Source organism: Malurus melanocephalus, unplaced genomic scaffold (genome assembly GCF_030028575.1).
Source record: "Malurus melanocephalus ecotype Western Australia unplaced genomic scaffold, MMel_1.1 scaffold_86, whole genome shotgun sequence".
Classification (NCBI taxonomy): Eukaryota; Metazoa; Chordata; class Aves; order Passeriformes; family Maluridae; genus Malurus; species Malurus melanocephalus.
In genome coordinates, this window is record NW_026623318.1 from 1,193,976 (window position 1) to 1,212,939 (window position 18,964).

The 18,964-nt window shown below is 49.0% G+C and overlaps 1 protein-coding gene across 1 annotated transcript in view; it reads left to right on the forward strand.

The window, feature by feature from the left end:
• SMARCC1 (SWI/SNF related, matrix associated, actin dependent regulator of chromatin subfamily c member 1) overlaps positions 1-18,964 on the forward strand; it is a 59,032-nt gene that overhangs the window by 19,285 nt on the left and 20,783 nt on the right. Inside the window, exons 15-20 of the mRNA XM_057367892.1 lie at positions 3,326-3,439; positions 4,151-4,304; positions 4,575-4,688; positions 6,402-6,461; positions 9,750-10,008; positions 11,249-11,410. Coding sequence (XP_057223875.1) covers positions 3,326-3,439; positions 4,151-4,304; positions 4,575-4,688; positions 6,402-6,461; positions 9,750-10,008; positions 11,249-11,410 — 863 coding nt within the window. The remainder of the gene's footprint in view (positions 1-3,325; positions 3,440-4,150; positions 4,305-4,574; positions 4,689-6,401; positions 6,462-9,749; positions 10,009-11,248; positions 11,411-18,964) is intronic.

The following is an 18,964-nucleotide window of genomic DNA, read 5'->3' on the forward strand; positions in this document are numbered from 1 at the left end:
GTGATTGTTGCCATTATTGTCATGATGTATTGCAGGTTTTGTCACATTTCAGTTGATGAAATTCTGATCTGACTTGGCTGGTAACAAGATCAGCTGCTGGTGTGAAATGCTGGAGAATCCTGTGCAAGGCTTATTCTGTGCATCACTAAAGTCACCTCCCCTTCTGGGAGAGWTTTCTGAGTTTGGTTATTCAGAGGGATCTTGAAAGGTGATGGATAAAGGAAGTAAAGGAAGATGGTCAAAGGCTTTTGAACAATGTGCTTGTTTCTATGAAAATGATCCTAAAACCTGAGATTTCACACTGAAAAATCCTGGATTTGGGCCACAGAGTGTGTGGTCAGTGGGACTGGGCTGCTTGTGGTCACTTTGTCTTGGTGTCAAGTCTTGGCCTGGTTGCAAAGCAGCTTTTGGGTAGTTTAAAAGGTGTTTTGTTTTCAATCAAGTACTGGATGCAGTCTCTGCATTGTCTTCATGTCAGTTGGGCCGGCATTTCTTGGAATCCCAGGATGGTTTGGGCTGGAAGGGAACTTAAAAAACACCCGGTGTCACCCCTGTCCCATGGCAGGGACCCTTCCCACTGTCCCAGGCTGCTCCAAGCCCCAATGTCCAGCCTGGCCTTGGGCACTGCCAGGGATCCAGGGGCAGCCACAGCTGCTCTGGGCACCCTGTGTTAGGGCCTCCCCACCCTCCCAGTCAGGAATTCCTTCTCAATATCCCATCCATCCCTGCCCTCTGGCAGTGGGAAGCCATTCTCTGTGTCCTGTCCCTCCATCCCTTGTCCCCAGTCCCTCTCCAGCTCTCCTGGAGCCCCTTCAGGCCCTGCAAGGGGCTCTGAGCTCTCCCTGGATCCTTCCCTTCTCCAGGTGAGCACCCCCAGCTCTCCGAGCCTGGAGAGGAGAATTCCTCCAAGAGATTGTGTTTGTGCTTGAATCTCAGGTGTGGCTCTTGTTCTGTGATGCTTCTGWTCTGATGCAGAAGTAGAAATTAGGGACCGTCCCTTTTTCCCGGGCCCTTATGGTGTTTGTCCCCTGCTCCAGGAGGTCCCTTGGGTGCAGCCAGGCTGTCACTGAGCTTGTGACAGGACAGAAACAGGTCAGGCTGAAACAGCAGCTYCTGGCTTGAGAAAAGGGGAGTTTTGAACTCTGAACAAGATGAGGCACTGGGAGGGGCCTTGTAGAGTTGGGATTGTTCCTCTTTGGTGTCTTTGCAGCCCTTGCTGGACAAAACCCTGAGAAACCTGGTGAAAATCCATGGCTCAAGTAGGAGCTTGGCTCAGACACCCGCTGAGGCTCCTGGATCCCCAAGCATTTCCAGTCCATGGTCTGTYCTCACAACTTCTCTCCATGTCTGGGCTCAGAGTAACCACAGCTGGAACCCAGTGTCCCAGCATGGCTTGGGTGGAAGGGACCTTAAAGATCCTTTTGTTCCATCCCTGCCATTCCAAAATGTGTTTGTTCCAAAATGTGTCCAACCCTGACTGCTCCATCGGTTTGCTGCTCAGCAAGTTGTGCTTTGGGGTTTTTCAGTGTAAGGCAGCAGCCAGCTGGATCGTGGAAGGAATGTTTATCTCCTGGATCCCTCACCCCTGTGATTGTCACGTGCAGTCGCAGGCCTCTTTTCTAGCTGGCATCACATCAACTCTCCTGATGCTCCTCCCTGAGCTGCTACTGGTTATTGCCTGCGAGAGCAGCAGRCTGGGGGCTCCTCCCAGCCCTCTTGTCATCCTGGAGATCTATTTTTGGTGCCATTTCAGGATCGTAGGAGTAGCACGTGGTCCTGGCTTTGTGTTTTCTTTTGAAATAAAAGAGGAACATCCCTCTGAATGGAGATGAGTYGCCTCCAGCTGGAATTTCAGGCCAAAACACCGCGTTGGAGGAGCTCGCACAGGTTCATCCTTGTGACAGCAGTGCCTGGGGGTGGGCCCTGGCCGAAAAGGGATTGAGCTAAATCCTGCTTGACTTCTCTTCTCACTAGTGACAGGGTTTAGCTGATGGGTTGTGTCGTGGTTCAAAACAATCTTCCTTCAGAATAAACCTGGGGATGTTTCTGTCTTGGGCTTCTCTCTCCACCTTGTGATATGACCTTTGCTGATAAATACTCATTTCTTCAGCCAAGAGTTGTTCCTGGGCATGTTCTTCCCCTTCTGCCCTGGAGCATTCAGAAATGTTCCTCAGTACTCCTCTGTGGAAGAAGCTCCTTTTTGTTTCTTCTCTCCCAAACATCCCACATAGATCAAACACCTACTCCAGCAATTTTCTTCCAGCCAGTTGCACATATGATTTGGTCAGGAGGAAGATGTGGGATTTTGGCAGGGACATGTGCTTGCAGCATCTGCCTGCCTGGGTCTTGCCTGGATGATTTATATTTTTGGTTACCAGCTGCTTCACACACTGCATGTGAAACATATTCCCCTGGAATTTTCCAAAGGCAGAAATCTGCTTAAAAAMCACTGTTTTACACACAGCTTTGCATGGGATACTCACYTCATAGAATCCTGGAATGGTTTGGGATGTAAAGGACCCTAAAGCCCATCTCATTCCACCTCTGCCACAGGCAGGGACACCTTCCATCRTCCAGGTTGCTCCAAGCCCTGTCCAACCTGGATGGTGCCAGATTGTCTTTGGCTGATTAGTTTTTTTCCCTCTAAAGAACAGGGCTATTAATAATTTTATGGCAGGTTATTTTCTTCAGGATAATTTGTATTAGCAAGCATCAGTATATTCCAGAAACGTACTGTAATATGGGAATCTCACAGGGATTGTTTCTGCTCCAGCTGTTTCCAGCCGTGCTGGCTCTGGGCTCTTGTCCTTTGCTTTTCAAAGATCTTTTCTTCTCCGTGTTGCTGTTCTCCAGCCTTCCCTTCCCCATCCTTTCATCCATTAAAAACTCCACATGCAGCCACAGTAGTGTTCCATCCACTTTCTGCTTTTCTGAGCTCTTTTTCTTGCAGTCTCACCCAGGGATGCACAAGGATTAATTATCCTGTTCCCATGTGAAGACCAGACCCCATTATTTTCTTCCTACAGCTTTGATTCTGTTGTGGCAATATTTGGTCAGTGGCCAAGTTACAGGAGATATTTGCGTGATCTGCAATTTAAGCAAGTTTCCACGTGCTGCTGATCCAAACACAGGGAAAATCCAGAGTTTGTGAGAGTGTGAATTCCATTTACCTATTGCTTTTGGTGCTGGTTCTTAAATTTCTCCAGTAAAAGAGATCTGTTGGTGTTTGCTTGCCAGTGACAGGTGTTTGGGARGTGGGTATTAAAATTGTGTTGTGGCCAGTGTTGGAGATGAGGGTACATGAGTTGGTGGCTTTGTCRTGCAGATACCTGGCCTACAGGAACTTCATGATTGACACGTATCGGCTGAACCCGCAGGAGTACCTGACCAGCACTGCCTGCAGGAGGAACCTCACCGGGGACGTCTGCGCCGTCATGAGGTGACACCCGGAGCCTTGGCCTTTGGGGTCTGGAGCTGTTGGACATTTCCAGGCATCAGCAAGATCATGGAATAACTGAGGGTGGAAAAGCCGTACAGGATTGAGTCCAGCCTGTGCTTGATCCCCACCAGAGCACTGAGTGCCACGTCCAGGCATTCCCTGGACACCTCCAGGGCACCTCCCTGGGCAGCCCCTGCCAAGGCCTGACCACCCTTTCCATGGAGAAATTCCTGCTGATGTCCCCCCTGCACCTGCCCTGGCCCAGCCTGAGGCCRTTCCCTCTCCTCCTGTCYCWKTTCCCTGGGAGCAGAGCCCGACCCCCCCGGCTGCCCCYTCCTGTCAGGGAGTTGTGCAGAGCCACAAGGTCCCCCCGGAGCCTCCTTTGYTCCAGGCTGAGCCCCTTTCCCAGCTCCCTCAGCYRYTCCTGGGGCTCCAGACCYTTCCCCAGCTCCGTTGCCTGCCCTGAACATGCTTCAGCCCCCTCCAGGTCTTTCTGTGGGACCCAGAACTGGACCCATTGTCAGGCTTTGGTTTATACAACACTGAGGTGTGCACAAAGCTCCTGCTCTGGGATTTGTTTTGCTGTTTGGGATTCATGAAGGACTCGAGAAGCTCCTGGGTCTGTGTTTGATCCAGAAACATCAGCTTTGTTCATGCAAAGCATTAGCGAGGCTGTGGTGGTGAAGGCTGGATTTCTCCCGTTTTTCCCAGGGTGCACGCTTTCCTGGAGCAGTGGGGGCTCATTAACTACCAAGTGGATCCCGAGAGCCGCCCCATGGCCATGGGGCCACCCCCTACCCCCCACTTCAACGTGCTGGCCGACACCCCCTCGGGGCTGATGCCCCTGCACATCCGCACCCCGCAGGTGAGTCCCAGGCTGGCACTGCCTTGGCTCACCCCAGCAGAGGAGCTGTGCCCAGCTGGTGGAATGTCCCGTTCCTGASCAGCTGGCTGAGCATTTGGGGCAGTTCTGTGTACAATCACTCACACACRTTGCTCAGAGATTTGTTTTAATGTCCTGGACTTGTGTTCAGCTTCTCTGCCCAGCCCATGTTCTGTTGAGTATTGGTCTGAACACCTGGATAACTTTCAATTCCTGCCCCTCTCYCCTTTCCCCTGTAACGTTTGTTCCCAGGTTCCAGCTGCCCAGCAGATGCTGAGCTTTCCTGAGAAAAACAAGGAGAAGCCAACTGACCTGCAGAACTTCGGCCTTCGCACAGACATCTACTCCAAAAAGACTTTGGCCAAGGCAAGTGTCTTGGGATTCTTCCCTACAGCTTTGTATGTCCCCCACTTTGGTGACTTGTGTTGCTCCTCCGCTCCTGGTTTAGATATCTTCCATCCCAGTGCAGGACACTACGACAGGAGGCTGTGTTGGAATTCTGATTTTTTAGGAATAGAGACACTTAACAAGTTCCCAGAGCAGTCCACRGTGTCAGCCTTGAGACCCCAAACTCATTGTGTTTCACATGTCCTGCTGGAATGGTGCAGAATCAGCAAACCATCCAATGATTCAGGGCACAGAGATCCAGCAGGATCTTTAATTCTCCTGTTTTCCAAGTTTGAGCAGGGTTTCCTGGCTGTCTGGCAAACAGGGACCTCAATTCCCACAGGTTTGGGTGTCCCAGCGCTACTGCCAGGGATGCTTTGGCACCCACACTGCAGTGTGTGACGCAGGATAATTAAGCTTGGGAGACCTCACTGCAGTGATGTGTTGATTCCAAAATCCCCTGCCTTTCCCTGCTCCCTGTGTGTCCCTGGTGGTGCCCAGGTGCTGTGGGAATGCYGTGTTCCTTCAGCACAGCCTCCAGTGGGAATCTCCATAGCTGAATAGTGCCTCACATGGGTGCATCAGGCTAATTCCATGGCATTGCTTCATTGTCCACAGAGGTCACTATTGAAACCTAAGAAAGAACTATTTAAATGCTGTTTACCAYTTCAGATAATTATTTAAAAACCCCACAAACCCAAACCAGCAGTTCTAGAGATGAGTATTTTTTTATAAAGCTGATTCTATCTCACATTTCATGGATTGACTTTTTCACTTGTTAAGGGAGCTATAGATATTCTCYAAATTGATAAATCTGTTTCTGCTTCGGGGCTCTGGCTCTGTTTGCAGGAGCTGTGAACTGGAGCAGGTTTCTTGGCAGATTTCCCTGTTTGGTTTCTGTGTGCTGGGGTTTTGGCTGTGGAGAGCAGCAGTTGGATGATTCACATCGATTAATGTTCTCTGTGGGTTAATGAGCTGTTTGAAATGCATCTGGAGATAACATTTATTATCCTAAATAGCCTCTTCCTTTTGGTCTGGCACAGCCATCCAATGGTGCTGATGTTCCTTAGGAGCAGGTCTCAATAGGCTTTTGTGCTGGGTCAGGGTGTCCCGGGAGGGGAGGTTTCACCGTGAATTTGGGGTTTTTGTCCAATCTGAGCAGTTGACCACGAGGTGTAGATTTGRGAGCAGCAGCCCTTGGAGCAGGGGATTGCTGGATGATGTTGCTGGAGTTACTCTGCCTTCTCACACAGCTCATCCCCCTTGCAAAGAGCTGTTACATCTCTGCTGAGTTTTTGATGAATTTGGAGATAAAAGGACTTACTTTGGACCAGCACACACCATGCACAGCCCACTCTGCCTTCAGCACTCAGAGGGGGTATATTATTCAGGAAAATCCTCTTTGCTGTGTGTGCAAGCACAGGTCTGGGAGCAAAGGGTACCAGATGCCTTCCCAAGCTAAAGCAAAGGGGTGTTGGGAAGTTGGRATGTGTAACCTCAGCCATGCCTTCACTCACRGGTAAATCACCTGAACCCCCTGCGYAGTGTGTCCTGGGGCTGCTCAGCTGGAGAGGGGGGGTTTGAGTGGATCAAATAACAGATTCATCCCCTTCCTTCCTCAGTGTTTTCTTCTACAAGGTTTTGTGCAAAAAGTCCTGAAATTGACTTCTTTTTCTCTCCTGTCTTTTGTAGAGTAAAGGTGCAAGTGCAGGGAGAGAATGGACAGAGCAGGAGACACTGCTGCTGTTRGAGGTGAGTTCATGAGGCCAAACCAAACGGCAGGAAACCAAAACAGGAGGGATAATTCAGGCTTTAAAAATCTACATGTAGGTTATAAATTTTGTGGCATTAGATGACAACTGCCATCATGGCTACAAGAGTGTTGCTACCAAAAAGATGGCAGAACACCTCTGTGAGAGGGAGGCTTCCTGTGTTTAAGGCTTGGTTCTAACTTGCACCTGCAAGCCAGAAATAAAGCATTTAAGAACTTTATATATAAAGTCAATAAGAGGTTTGGCAGTGCAGAGAGGTGTTTACATTCAGCAGGACTTCCTGACACTATGAAATGTAAGTAATTCATAGTGGTAAATAATTCAGGTAATGGTTTGCCTGCCACTCAGAAAAATCTTTGGRAATTCTGGTGCTCCTTCCAGTCCCTGGTCATGCCGTAGCTTAGGGAAACAGCTCCTTGTGGAATTTGGAATGGTTAAGAAACAGCTGAGGCCACTGAGAAGGGAAGTTCTTTGGTAGCTCCGGCATCCCATCCAACTGTTCCTGCATTTGGGGTGTTCTTTGAGCTTTTCCTGGAAGTGTACCAAAAAAATCCCCAGGATGATTCCATCAGGTACCTTACAGTAAGCTCCAGGAGCTGCTGTGGGTTGGTTTCATGTGAAGCTCTGCAGCCACGTAGTGATGGTTGGATCTCCTGGACCTTCAGTGGGGATGGAAACCCTCCAAGGAGCTGCAGAGGCCTGTTCTGGGCTCTCACATCAGGGCAGCTGTTCTGTGCTTCAGCAGAAGAATCTCAGTGGCCTGAAGTTATTGAAAGTGCTGCCATTTCCTTTAAAGAAAAGATCTTCCCCCCAGCTTTGCTTTCACAGGAACATTCTCTTGATGTAGAGGGCTGATTCCTCTCTTTAAATGTAATTCAGAGTTCTAAGAATTCCAGTCTGAGGGTTCTGTTTTTGTTGGGTTTTACTTGGAGAGCTCAAAGCAAACTGCATTTGCTGGGTTGTTGCAGCTTTTTTGTCTTCCTATGTGTCAATAAGCCCATTGAAAAGTTAATTTCCTGGGGAAAAGGCTGGAGGATGGACCTGTGTCAGTGCCAAAYCAGCAGCTGTGATTCAGCCTTCACACATATGGAATGTGGCCATCAAACAGCTAAATCTCTTTTTTTTTCTGTTTATTTTAGGTTGATGTTCACTGTTTAGCCAATAATTTTATACTGGCACATGGAAAAAATTTGCTTATAGGGTGTAAACAGCTGTTTTCCAYAGCATTGTTGTGGGGAGAAATAAGGCTAATTCTCTGATATACTGCCTTCTTTCCATTATTATTTATTAAAATGTATTATTTAAACATTTAATAGTATTATTATTTAAAATTAATTGGTTTGTGTGTTTTTAGCTTATGGTCATACACTGCCCATTGTAGCCTAAGGAAATAATGCAGTGACATATTCTGTATTTAAAACAAACCAAAACCTCCCTAAATCTTGAGATTGCAATTCTGTTTAATGAGTTTAAATTCATAATGGTTTTGTTCCTCCTTTTTCGTGTATTTGCCCTATGAATAAATCAGTAAAGAGTATATCAGTTCAAGCATAAGTAATTCAGCTGTAACAAGCCAGCTCAGTCCAATTAAATCCTCAGGGTAGCTTTGGGCAAATAGATATGCAGTGAAGTTCCAAATAATAAATCGTATCTGAAATAATTATTGGCCTTCTGCCTGTTGACTGTATAATTTGGGGGAGGAAATAAAGTTTTCCTCTGCAAACCACCCTCCCTGCACAGCCCCCTCTGTGTCTCCACGGCTCAGGCAGAGTTAAGTGCATTTTCAGCTATTTTTAGGAAGGACAGTTATTGTGAGCGAGGGTTTGTCTGGCAGGAAAACAACAGGCGGGGAAAGAGAAGGAGCAGAAAGCAGAAATTCGGGGATTTGAGAAGCAGAGCTGATCTCATTGGGATTGAAAACAGAGACAGGGACTGAGAGCCCAGAGATGAAATTGGGGAAAGGGAAGTGCAGGCTGAACAGGCTGTTCCAGTGAAGGTGTTACATCTTCTAGGCCTTTGCAGATCGAGGAACTCTGAGCAGGAAGCTGCTGGCTCGGCTTGGATCTTCCACTTKTGCCTGGGAGGTGCTGAAACCCCAGCACAGCACAGGAGCTTTGTGTCCCTGTGTGCTCTGCTCTCCCACCTGGGGTGTTTCCTCCTCRGCAGATCCAGCCCAGCTCTGAGTTCCTCCTCCTTGCTTTGAGAGTTAAATCAGTCTGGAGGTTGAGACTGACCCTGAAGGTTGAGATTTCTGRGACTTCTCAGCCTTGTGGGAGAGATTTACTGGGGGAAACTCATTTTCACRTTGAACATCTATTGCCTGGATCTCAAGTGCTTTTTTGCCTTTTCTGGGTGGCTGCACCATGAATCGTCTCAGAAACTTAAAAGTTAATGGTTCAGGAGATGTCAGTATTTATTTTATACTGTCYACATGCTTCACTAAAACAATTTTCAGGGAAAAAATGGCTTGTTAAGGAGTAATAATTTATTAGTCTGTGACTTGGAGGATTTTACAGGATTAATGTGTTGGTTTCTCAGGAACTAGTGCAGGAGTTCAGTGGCTCATTGTTCTTAAATTGTATGAAGACTTTTCTTGAGAAAGTTTAAAAATTACTGAAATTCAGAATAACATCTTTGATATAATCTAGAAGTTCTCACTTTACCGAGTGCCTTATCTACCCGGTAGTGATTTGTCAGCCTGGATGCCAACAGAAATTACACTGGTGCACAGCTCCTGGGGAACTGGTCTCTCCTGGCTTCAGGATGGGGGATRGATTTGCCTCTTTTCCCCAGGTGTATTGGTTTGGTGCTTTTCCACTTCAGTAACATCTGTTGGATCTAAAGATTGAATTTCACCATCACAGCCAGTCTGTATGTAAGGAATAAATCCTGTTCTTGCCCCAAAGAGCTTTCTGTGYTCAGGGAGGGAACACAAGAGCCCTCAGGGGGAATGATGGGAATTAAAGAATTGGGAGACTTGGTAGGTAAAGGAAATTTAGTTCTCTGTGAAAGCAAAATGAGGAAACAGCTACTGTGCAAATAGTAGTAAATCCCAAATTTTGTGACAGTTCTTTCTGATAYAGTAACAGTGTGATGATCCCTGTGGCTTCAGTGTCACTGAGATCCCAGGGAAATGTCTGTATTTCTTATGCAGATAATTTTGACAATTTTGACACATAATAGTGTGATGCCAATGTCTCGTTCCATCCCCACACTAAGGAGTTTGGAAAGTCTCTTTGTCCAAAGCAGAGCTGTTTGCCTTTTGCAGGCGCTGGAGATGTACAAGGACGACTGGAACAAGGTGTCGGAGCACGTGGGCAGCCGCACTCAGGACGAGTGCATCCTGCACTTCCTGCGCCTGCCCATCGAGGATCCMTACCTGGAGAACTCGGACGCGTCGCTCGGCCCCTTGGCCTACCAGCCCGTGCCCTTCAGCCAGTCGGGCAACCCCGTCATGAGCACCGTGGCCTTCCTGGCCTCYGTGGTGGATCCACGCGTGGCCTCRGCCGCCGCCAAGGCCGCCCTCGGTATGGGATGGCCCCGAGCCTCGCYGTGGTTCTGGGTGTCCCTCCAGCCAAAGGGCGTCAGCGTCCTTGGTCAYGAGTAAAACACAGAAATTGGGGTACAGTTCATGTAGGGAGAGCTCTGCTATTCCCAGCTTTGTGCTCTGCTTTCCTGAAATCCTCAGTCTGCAGCCCTGGTCAGGCACAGCTGGRATGTCATGTCCAGTTCTGGGCTCCTCAGTACCAGAAGGACAGGGAGCTACTGGGGARGGTCCAGCAGAGGCCACAGAGATGTTCAGGGCTCTGGAGCATCTCTGATGAGCAGAGRCTGCAGGARCTGGGCCTGGTCAGTCTGGTGCAGGAAAGGCTCGAGGGAATCCATCAATCCCGACAAATCTCTCCAAGGGGTKCCAGGGGATGGTGCCAGGCTCTGCTCRGYGGTGCCAGTGACAGRACAAGGAGCAATGGCCACAAACCRAARCACACCAAGTTCCACCCAGCAAGAGAAAGAGCCTCTTTCCATGGWRGGGGCAGAGCCCTGGAACAGCTGCCCAGGGAGGGTCTGGAGTRTCCCTCTCTGGAGACATCCCAACCCCCCCTGGACATGTTCCTGTGTMACTKCTCCAGGTGACCCTGACATRGCAGRGCTTGGACTGGGTGATCTCCAGACCCTCCGAATGCAGGCTCTCTGTGAAGCTGGAGTGGCTCCAAAAGGCCACTAAGTGCTTGAGAATGGCCAGTGTTCCTTCTGCTCTCCCTGCTCCTGATGTGATTGCCCMTGGTGCTTGGTGTTCCTCTGACCCCTGTCACCAGCTCAGCTCCAGATAAATTCAGTGTGTGTCTTCCAGTTTTCCTGTTCACCTGTGTGAAATTACCTGCCAGAGATCCTAGAATTCCCAGATTGGATTGAGTTAGAAGGGGCGTTAAAGGGATCTCCTGTTCCACCTYCTGCCGTGGACAGGGACATCTTCCACTGGAAGGTTCGAGTCTCAAGTGGACACTGGATGTGTSCACTTGATAAAATAGTTCCTTTCACTTTTTTCCTTGTTTTTCCACATCAAACACAATTTAATATAATTGGGAAGAGACTCYTTTCTACCCCATCTGAGAGACAAAATCAACTATCTCATGTGACAAAAAGGAATTCAGATATTTGAGAATTCCCTTTGGCCCAGGGTTTTACCCGCACATCGATCAGAGAAAACATGACTTCATTTGCTGCAAAAGCCCCAGAATCTGACTTTTTCTATGCCCTGTCCCACAGAGGAGTTTTCCCGAGTCAGAGAGGAGGTGCCCCTGGAGCTGGTGGAAGCCCATGTGAAGAAGGTGCAGGAAGCAGCTCGAGCCTCTGGGAAGGTGGATCCGACCTACGGCCTGGAGAGCAGCTGCATTGCTGGCACCGGCCCCGACGAGCCCGAGAAGATGGGTGAGTGCTCCATCCCCACACAGGAGTGCTGCAGATGGGATTCCTGGGGGCATTTTCCCCTGAGTCACGATAAACCTTGAATTTGCTCCAGCAGGAGATGGACCTTGTGGGTAAGGACAGGGGAGGGATCGTTCACTTCTGATCGCTGCAGGGTTGACCTGGACACTGAGCTGAGGAATTTAAGARTAGCTGGAGTTTTAGGAGTTACTTTCCTGTTCTCACTGCGTGGAAATAGTGCTGCTTGCAATGCACAGATTGCATCCAAAATGTGTGCAGACCAAAAATACCAGAGCAGAGCATTCCATTCATTGGGGTGTTGGAGCAGTGGGAGGATATTGCCTTTGCAGTGTTAAGACAAAGCAAACGGATGTGGGCAGTGGGTTTTAAGGTGAATCTGGTTCTCTGAGTGTGTTGCTCCCTGTGGAGGCAGCAGGAGAGGAATTTCTGATTAAGTGCTGGACTGGCACATGATAATCCCCATGATAATCCAGTTGTGGCTCTGGCTGTGCTGGAATTCTGCTGGGCATTACCTGTGTRTGTTAACTGGCTCTGGTTTCATTCCTTTTGTGTTCAGCAAATACTCTGTTATCAGGTCTCTTCTCTGAAGCCCTGGTTGGTGCAAATGGGTTCATTGTTACTGTGGAGTGCAGCAGCAGCTCCCTGGGAAGGGAAGCCCTGTGCATCCCTCTCTCTTGGGCCCTGGTGGCTCTCCTCAGCTGGAGGAGCAGACACTGTTTATTTACTGCATACCCATGGCTTCCTCAGGCTTTGCTCTCCTCRTTTGGGTACAGCTCTACCATCTTGTCACTGTTATTTCCCTCTCAGCMCTGTTGGCTCCTGCTTTGTTCAGCTTCTCACAAACGATTTTAGTGAATTTGGTGACTGGACATGTAAAGGCATATCTGGCTTTGGGTGAAGCTGAGCAGGATGTGATGGAGCTTGACTGCGAGGCTGGATTTGGGATGTGCTCCTGCATTTCATAGCTGACCTGCTGTYACCCCATCCAGGGACATGAGCAAGGTGCCAGATTGTGGGATGGGATCATAAGGGGCTGTGTTTGATGCTGTTCACTTATCAACTGCTACTCATGGAGGGAGGCTATTTATAGCACCTAATGTCCATTRCAAAACTACCCTGTAAATTAGATTTCAAAATGCCATTTAACTCACCAAGATAAATTTTAAATAGAAAAGAAGCAAACAAACCACTCAGCCCTTCTGTCACATCTCTCAGTTCTGCACTCAGTGGGACAGACTTGCCATGAGGCASCTCAGTGCTTTGGGCTGATGTGCATTGTGTGCTGGAAAGGGAAGAGAAACATCTGGAACATCTGCTGCTCCCTGTTCCTTAGAGCTGCCTTGCTCAGAGCTGACAGCAGGCGTTGAAGCTCTGCTGGAAGGACGAGGCTTTGGGGTTTGTTTACAAGTCAGCTATAAACCAAATCCTGGTGTTACTCCRTCTGGGGCTGAGTTTGACTTCATAGTTATTTAAAAATAAGGTCAGCTGAAGTCAAACTTTCCTTCCAGTCTTCRTTCCTCTTTCCCATATTCTCCCAGTACAGGTGTCCCTGTGGGATGTTCWGAACCTAACAGGATCATTTAGGTTGGAAAAGGTAGATCCAACCTGTGCCTGATGCCCCACCTTGTCCCYAGCCCAGAGCACTGAGTGCCATTTCCAGGCATTCCTGGGATACCTCCAGGGGTGAAGACTCCTTCCAACACCCCCCTGGGCAGCTCCTTCCAATGCCTGACCCCCATTTCCATGGAGAAATTCCTGCTGATGTCTACCCTGAGCCTCCCCTGGCCCAGCCTGGGGCTGTTTGCTCTTGTCCTGAACGTGTCCCACTATAACACATTTGCTGCTTCAAGTCCCCAGCCTGACCCTGGGAGTTTTCCCCATTGCCAGGCTGTAGGTTGGCCCTTTTTGGCCCCTTCTCTGGGAGTATTTGGGCACAAGTTGGGAATGGGGACTCTGAAGTGCCTGTCACTCACTGGTGGGGRTCTCAGGGCAGATGCCCACCCCACAATTAGTTCTGAGCGAGTGGCGTGGGGAGCTCCAGCCCAGCCCTGCCCCAGCGTCGTTAATGCGATTTGTACTGGGCTGTGACTAATGGAATAAATTAGGACAGGAGCAGATGGTTCTCCCTGGGGGAGCTGCTCAGCCRCACTGAACTGGGTCACTCAGCAATCTGTGGTGCCTCCCACCCCCCAGAGCTGGGCACGGGGGGCACGGGGACTCTGGGTGTCCATGGCAGAGACTGTCCCGTCAGCCGGGGCTGTGGGTGTGCTCGGACACCTGGGGCATTGGATTGTACCTCAGTGCAACTGTGCAGGGATAAAAAGATCTGCTTGGGGTTCCAGATGGGAATTAAAGTTCACTGTTACATTGTCATAGAATCAAAGGATGTTGGGATGGAAATGTCTTTAAAGCTCATCCCATTCTACCCGCTGCCATGGGCAGGGACACCTCCCACTGTTCCAGGTCACTCCAAGCCCCAATGTCCAGCCTGGCTTTGGACACTKCCAGGGATCCAGGGGCAGCCACAGCTGCTCTGGGCACCCTGTGCCAGGGCCTCCCCACCCTCCCAATATCCCATCTATCCCCCCCTTCTTTTGAGCCATTCCCCCTTGTCCTRTCCCTCCAGGCCCTTGTAATGGAATCACAGAATACTGATTTTATATTTAAGTTCAACTGTGGAGAAATAAAAGTATCTGCTTAAGGTTCCATATTAGAATTAAAGTTCATTAGTTGTTATAACTAATGTTAAAATTAGTTGTTGAAATAAAATTACATTAGARCTCCATAATAATTTTAAAACTCTTAATATAGGTGAATTATTGTCAATATGGAATGTGAAAAGCGAAAATGACTGGAACAGATTGGAGAAGCTTAAGTTAATACCCAAGGATCTCCTCTTCTAAGTCTTCATTGTTAGTTTTTCTAAAAGCTGGTGATAATTCCTTTTAAGTTGATAAAGTGAGGCTTCAGTGGAGTTAAGAGGAGACCGGAGTGGTTCAGATGATGTGGTGAGTGTGGTGGACTCTGTCTTCTGCTTTCAGAGAATCCCAGGATGTTTTGGGTTGGAGGGGAYCTTAAGGATGATCCTGTTCCACCCCTGCCATGGCAGGGACACCTTCCACTGTCCCGGATGCTCCAAACCCCATCTAACCTGGCCTTGGACACTGCCAGGGATCCAGGGGCAGCCACAGCTGCTCTGCACAGCCTGTTCTGAGGTTCTAAGCCAGTTCCCCACAACAAATATTAAGACCTTTGTGGGGTTCTGGCCCTGGGCAGGTCACAGAACACGATCACTGGAGCTGCTCTGCAGCTGTGTCGGTAAAAATGACCTGAGGGGAGCAAATGAGGATCCAGCTCTTTGGTTTGGGATTAAGCTCCACAGAAGGGGAATATCCAGCACACCTGTGGTGTTTAATAATTTCTAGGAAGTCTTTGTTAATATCTTTCCAGAGGTGCTTAATGACACTGATTTCTCAAGGCAGCCTCTGCAGGGCCTGTGTTGGAGTTACTTGAGCATTTCAAGTCTTACTCCAACAATTATTTCCACTGACACTGGTCCTGGGGGCTCAGACTGGAGCTGCTCTGTGTCAGTGAGTGAGGGAGTGGTTGATTTCCTGCATCCCTACACCCTGTGGATGGTCACGTTTACYATTTGGTGGATGGGTTTGATTCATTCCCAAGCACACAGTCATTAGAAAACCACACAGGGGYACATACCATGAGAATTTGTTTTAGTCATGTTTGGCAGGGTGATTTCTCTCCTGCTTTCCAGGGTGAGAGCGCTGAGATGATGGAAACATTCGTAAAGCAATGGATTCTGGAGCACTTCCTTAGCCTTGGGTGTGTCCAGGTGCCTGGGAGATGGGTCTGCACCACTGGGGGRTTGAGCCCATTGATCCTCTGTGCTATATTTGTGTGGCTCACACAGAAGCTGCTGCAGCTTTCCCACCTCCCCCAGCAGTTTTTCCAGGTCCTCAGGCTTCCCCATGGAGCCCCCCTGTTGCTGAGCCCCCAGGCTGTGTGAGGCAGAAACAGAGGCAGCTCTGGTGGCTGCGCAGCTCTGATTTATTGTGGGAAATGTAAATGATAGTTTAGATAACAGCATCATTATCATACCCAGAGCCAGGATATTTCCACAGCTATAGTGAATTTCCTCTCAATTAAATATTAATACTCCAGCCTGGCTTCGACAGGTTGTGTGTTGCCTCAGTGCAAACAAAAGAGTCTGGGATGTCTGGAGGGCATCTTTAAACTGTTTGCTGAGCTGGAKCTCAGGCAGGTGACTCTGCTTTTGTTTGGAGGGTTTTGTTTGCTCCTCTCAACACCGGAGGTTCCAGATCTGCTTCTTCTACACCTCTTTGGTAATGCAGGGAATTCTTCGCAGGAAGATGKTTCATAGGTTTCCTTGTTGACCTAAAGTCCATTTAAGTTCTCTATGAAGTTACTGAACTTGGACAGAACTCAACTCCCAGTTCTTCCTGTGTTAGAAAAAACAGCTCAGTGTTCTTGGAGATAATGTGCAAAACAGAATAAAATTCCAGAGAAACAGAATACTTGCTAATTCAGGTGGAAAGAGGGGCTAGGAGAGGTGATGGTTCCTCGTCTCCAAGTGATTTCTCCCTCTGTGGTGGCACACAACCATCTGCCTCTTCCTGACCTAAGAAATGTTCTTTCTCTCTGGGAACAAGGGACAGGACCACCCTTTCTGAGGAAGAGAAAACAGCCTCAGGCTGGGCCAGGGGAGGCTCAGGGTGGACATCAGCAGGAATTTCCCCATGGAAAGGGTGGTCAGGCCTTGGCAGGGGCTGCCCAGGGAGGTTTGGAGTACCCATCCCTGGAGGTGCCCAAAGAATGCCTGGACGTGGCACTCAGTGCTCTGGGCTGGGGACAAGGTGGGCRTCAGGCACAGGGTGGACTCGATGGTCTCAGAGGTGAATTCCAGCTTTAATGATTCTGGCATTCTGTGATYCCTGATTCCCCTCATCCTGCAAGGTGCAATACCAAACCTGCTSAAGAGAATTCCAGAGCATCTTTGGTGCAGGGGAAAGGGATTTCAGGGGCTTTCTCCTTAAAGTCAAGGCTTCCCCCTTTGTTGCAGGGACATGGATCTCCAACTGATAAATTCCTCTGGGGTGTATTTTCATTAAGCTCATTAGATCACACAGGAAAATCAGTACAGTTGTATTTGTGTCCATGCCAGGGGCTGGAGGCAATTCTGTCCTAGCTGTGCAGAAGGTCAGCAGTGTTGTGGGCTTTGTGTGATCCTTTCATTTTGGAATTGGGGATTAAGTTGTACCAGACTCAGCCATTTTCAGCTACTTCTGGAGTAATTTCTTCATGGAAAGMGTATTAAATATTACAAGGGGCTGCCCAGGCAGGTGGTGAAGTCTGGAGGTGTCCAGGGAAGGCCTGGATGTGGCACTTGGGSCTCCGGGCTGGTGACAAGGTGGGCATTGGGCACAGCTTGGACTCGATGATCCCGAAGGTCTTTTCCAGCCTTAWTGACTGTGGGAGACTTGAAGCAGCCTGTGGTTTGGAACCAAAAACCTGCTTCCACCCAGGCAAACCCATTCCCCTCCCCCCCTAAAGTAATAATCGCTAATTTAATGTGCCCTCCCTTGCTGGTGTGTTGTCCCCCCGTGGGACCCGGTGGCCCTGGGAGCGGCAGCCACCGCGCTGTCACTGCGCGTCAGGGCTCTGCAGCTGATGCAGGAAAACACTTTTCAAAACCCATTGACTCCAACCTGTCTGAAGTTGTCAGCCTAATTTTAACCTGACATTTATTGCTGCAGCCAGAACCAGAGAAGCGAGGTTAAATCAGGCTGTTTGCAATAATCTTGGTGTCACACGTCCCTTCCTTCTGAGGGTGTCCCTGGCAATGGGAAGGAGCATTTGGGTTTGGGTGGTGTCCATCAACGTGTCCTGACACAAGGGAGGATCCAAGGGCACTTTGAGATGCTCTGTGTGCTTTTTCTTGAGAAAATTCTCTCTGAAGAGCGGAAGGGAAGCACTTTGTCTTTCTGGGATGTCCTGTTTGTTTGGAACTCCAGCCTGACATGAGGGGGCAGCCAGGGGTGGGGCTCCTCCCAAGGAACAGGTACGGGACAGGAGGAAACAGCCTCAGGCTGGGCCAGGAGAGGGGCAGGGGGGAAACCAGGAGGAAYTTCCCCATGGAAAGGGTGGTCAGGCATCGGAACTGCCCTGGAAGGTTTGGAGACACCATCCCTGAAGATCTCCAAGGAAGGCCTGGACATGACACTGAGTGCTCTGGGCTGGGGACAAGGTGGGCATCRRGCACAGGGTGGACTTGATGGTCCTSAAAGGCTTTTCCAGCTTCAGGGACTGAGATTCTGTGACCTTCCTCCACAGGAGCAGCATCAGTCCATTAACAGCTCCTGCCATGGTGTATGGATTGGTCTCTTGGCCAGAGCAGCTGTGACTGCCCCATCCCTGGATGTGTCCAGGACCAGGTTGGACATTGGGACTTGGAGCATCCAGGTGTCCCTGCCYATGGCAGGAGGTGGCACTGGCTGGTCTCAATGATCCTTCCCACCCAAGAGTGTAAATTTGGGGATTTCTGTGCAGTATTTCTTTGGTTTGAGCTCCACCAACCTGGGCACACTCACAGTGTTCTGCACTTTGTCTCCCCTGTTTTTCCTTGAAGGATCGATTCCAGCTTTCTTTGTAAATCCTTCCCTTTCCTGGAAGGGATGACACTTTCAAGCCCAGTTTGGAACTCTGCTTCTAGGCTTGAAAGAGCTGTCTGACAAAATCTAATCGAGATTTTTCCTGTGACATTATTGGGTCACTAAATCCTAACTCTGAGATAAAACTTGTGAGGAAGAATGTCYCCAGTCTCCCTAAATTGAATTATGGTGGCAGATAGTTCAGATAAGTGGGTTTATCATCTTAAAATAGGCCATGAGGAAAAATATTACCCTTCAGTCAGACATTTTAGTTGATTTTTCTTATATACAGAAGGGACTTGTGTAAAAATTTCTCTACAGAGCTGTTGCTGTTCAAGGAGAGCACTTTGTACCTTGTTTTTCCTCAGTGTAGCATGCAGGAATTAGCAGGAAAATGAGGATTACTGAAAATGAACCCCCAGCACCAGCTGATGTCTTCAGAAGCTTAGAGATGGATCAGGGCTTGTCACCAGCATCGCCCCGGTCCAGCATTTAAATAAGCTCCTTTAATGCTCCTGTACATTAAATTGTGAAATCCTGGGCCAGGACTATGAGGTTCTGCTTCCTCCTGTCCCACCTTTCAGAGCCAAGGATAAATTGGTATTTCTTGGACTTCCTAGCAATCCAACAAAATATCAGGGATAGTAGGACATTATGCAGACACCTCCATGGTGTTCCCATGGCTGAGTGTTTGCCCTGATCTCTGGGACCAGCTGTAATTGGAGGAACATTTTAAATCAGCAATATATATTTATATATATTTATTGCTTTTTATAAAGCAATAAATGAATGGGCTGAGGGCTGTGTCCTGAGCACAGGGATGCACTCCCAGCTCTCCCACTGCTCCTCC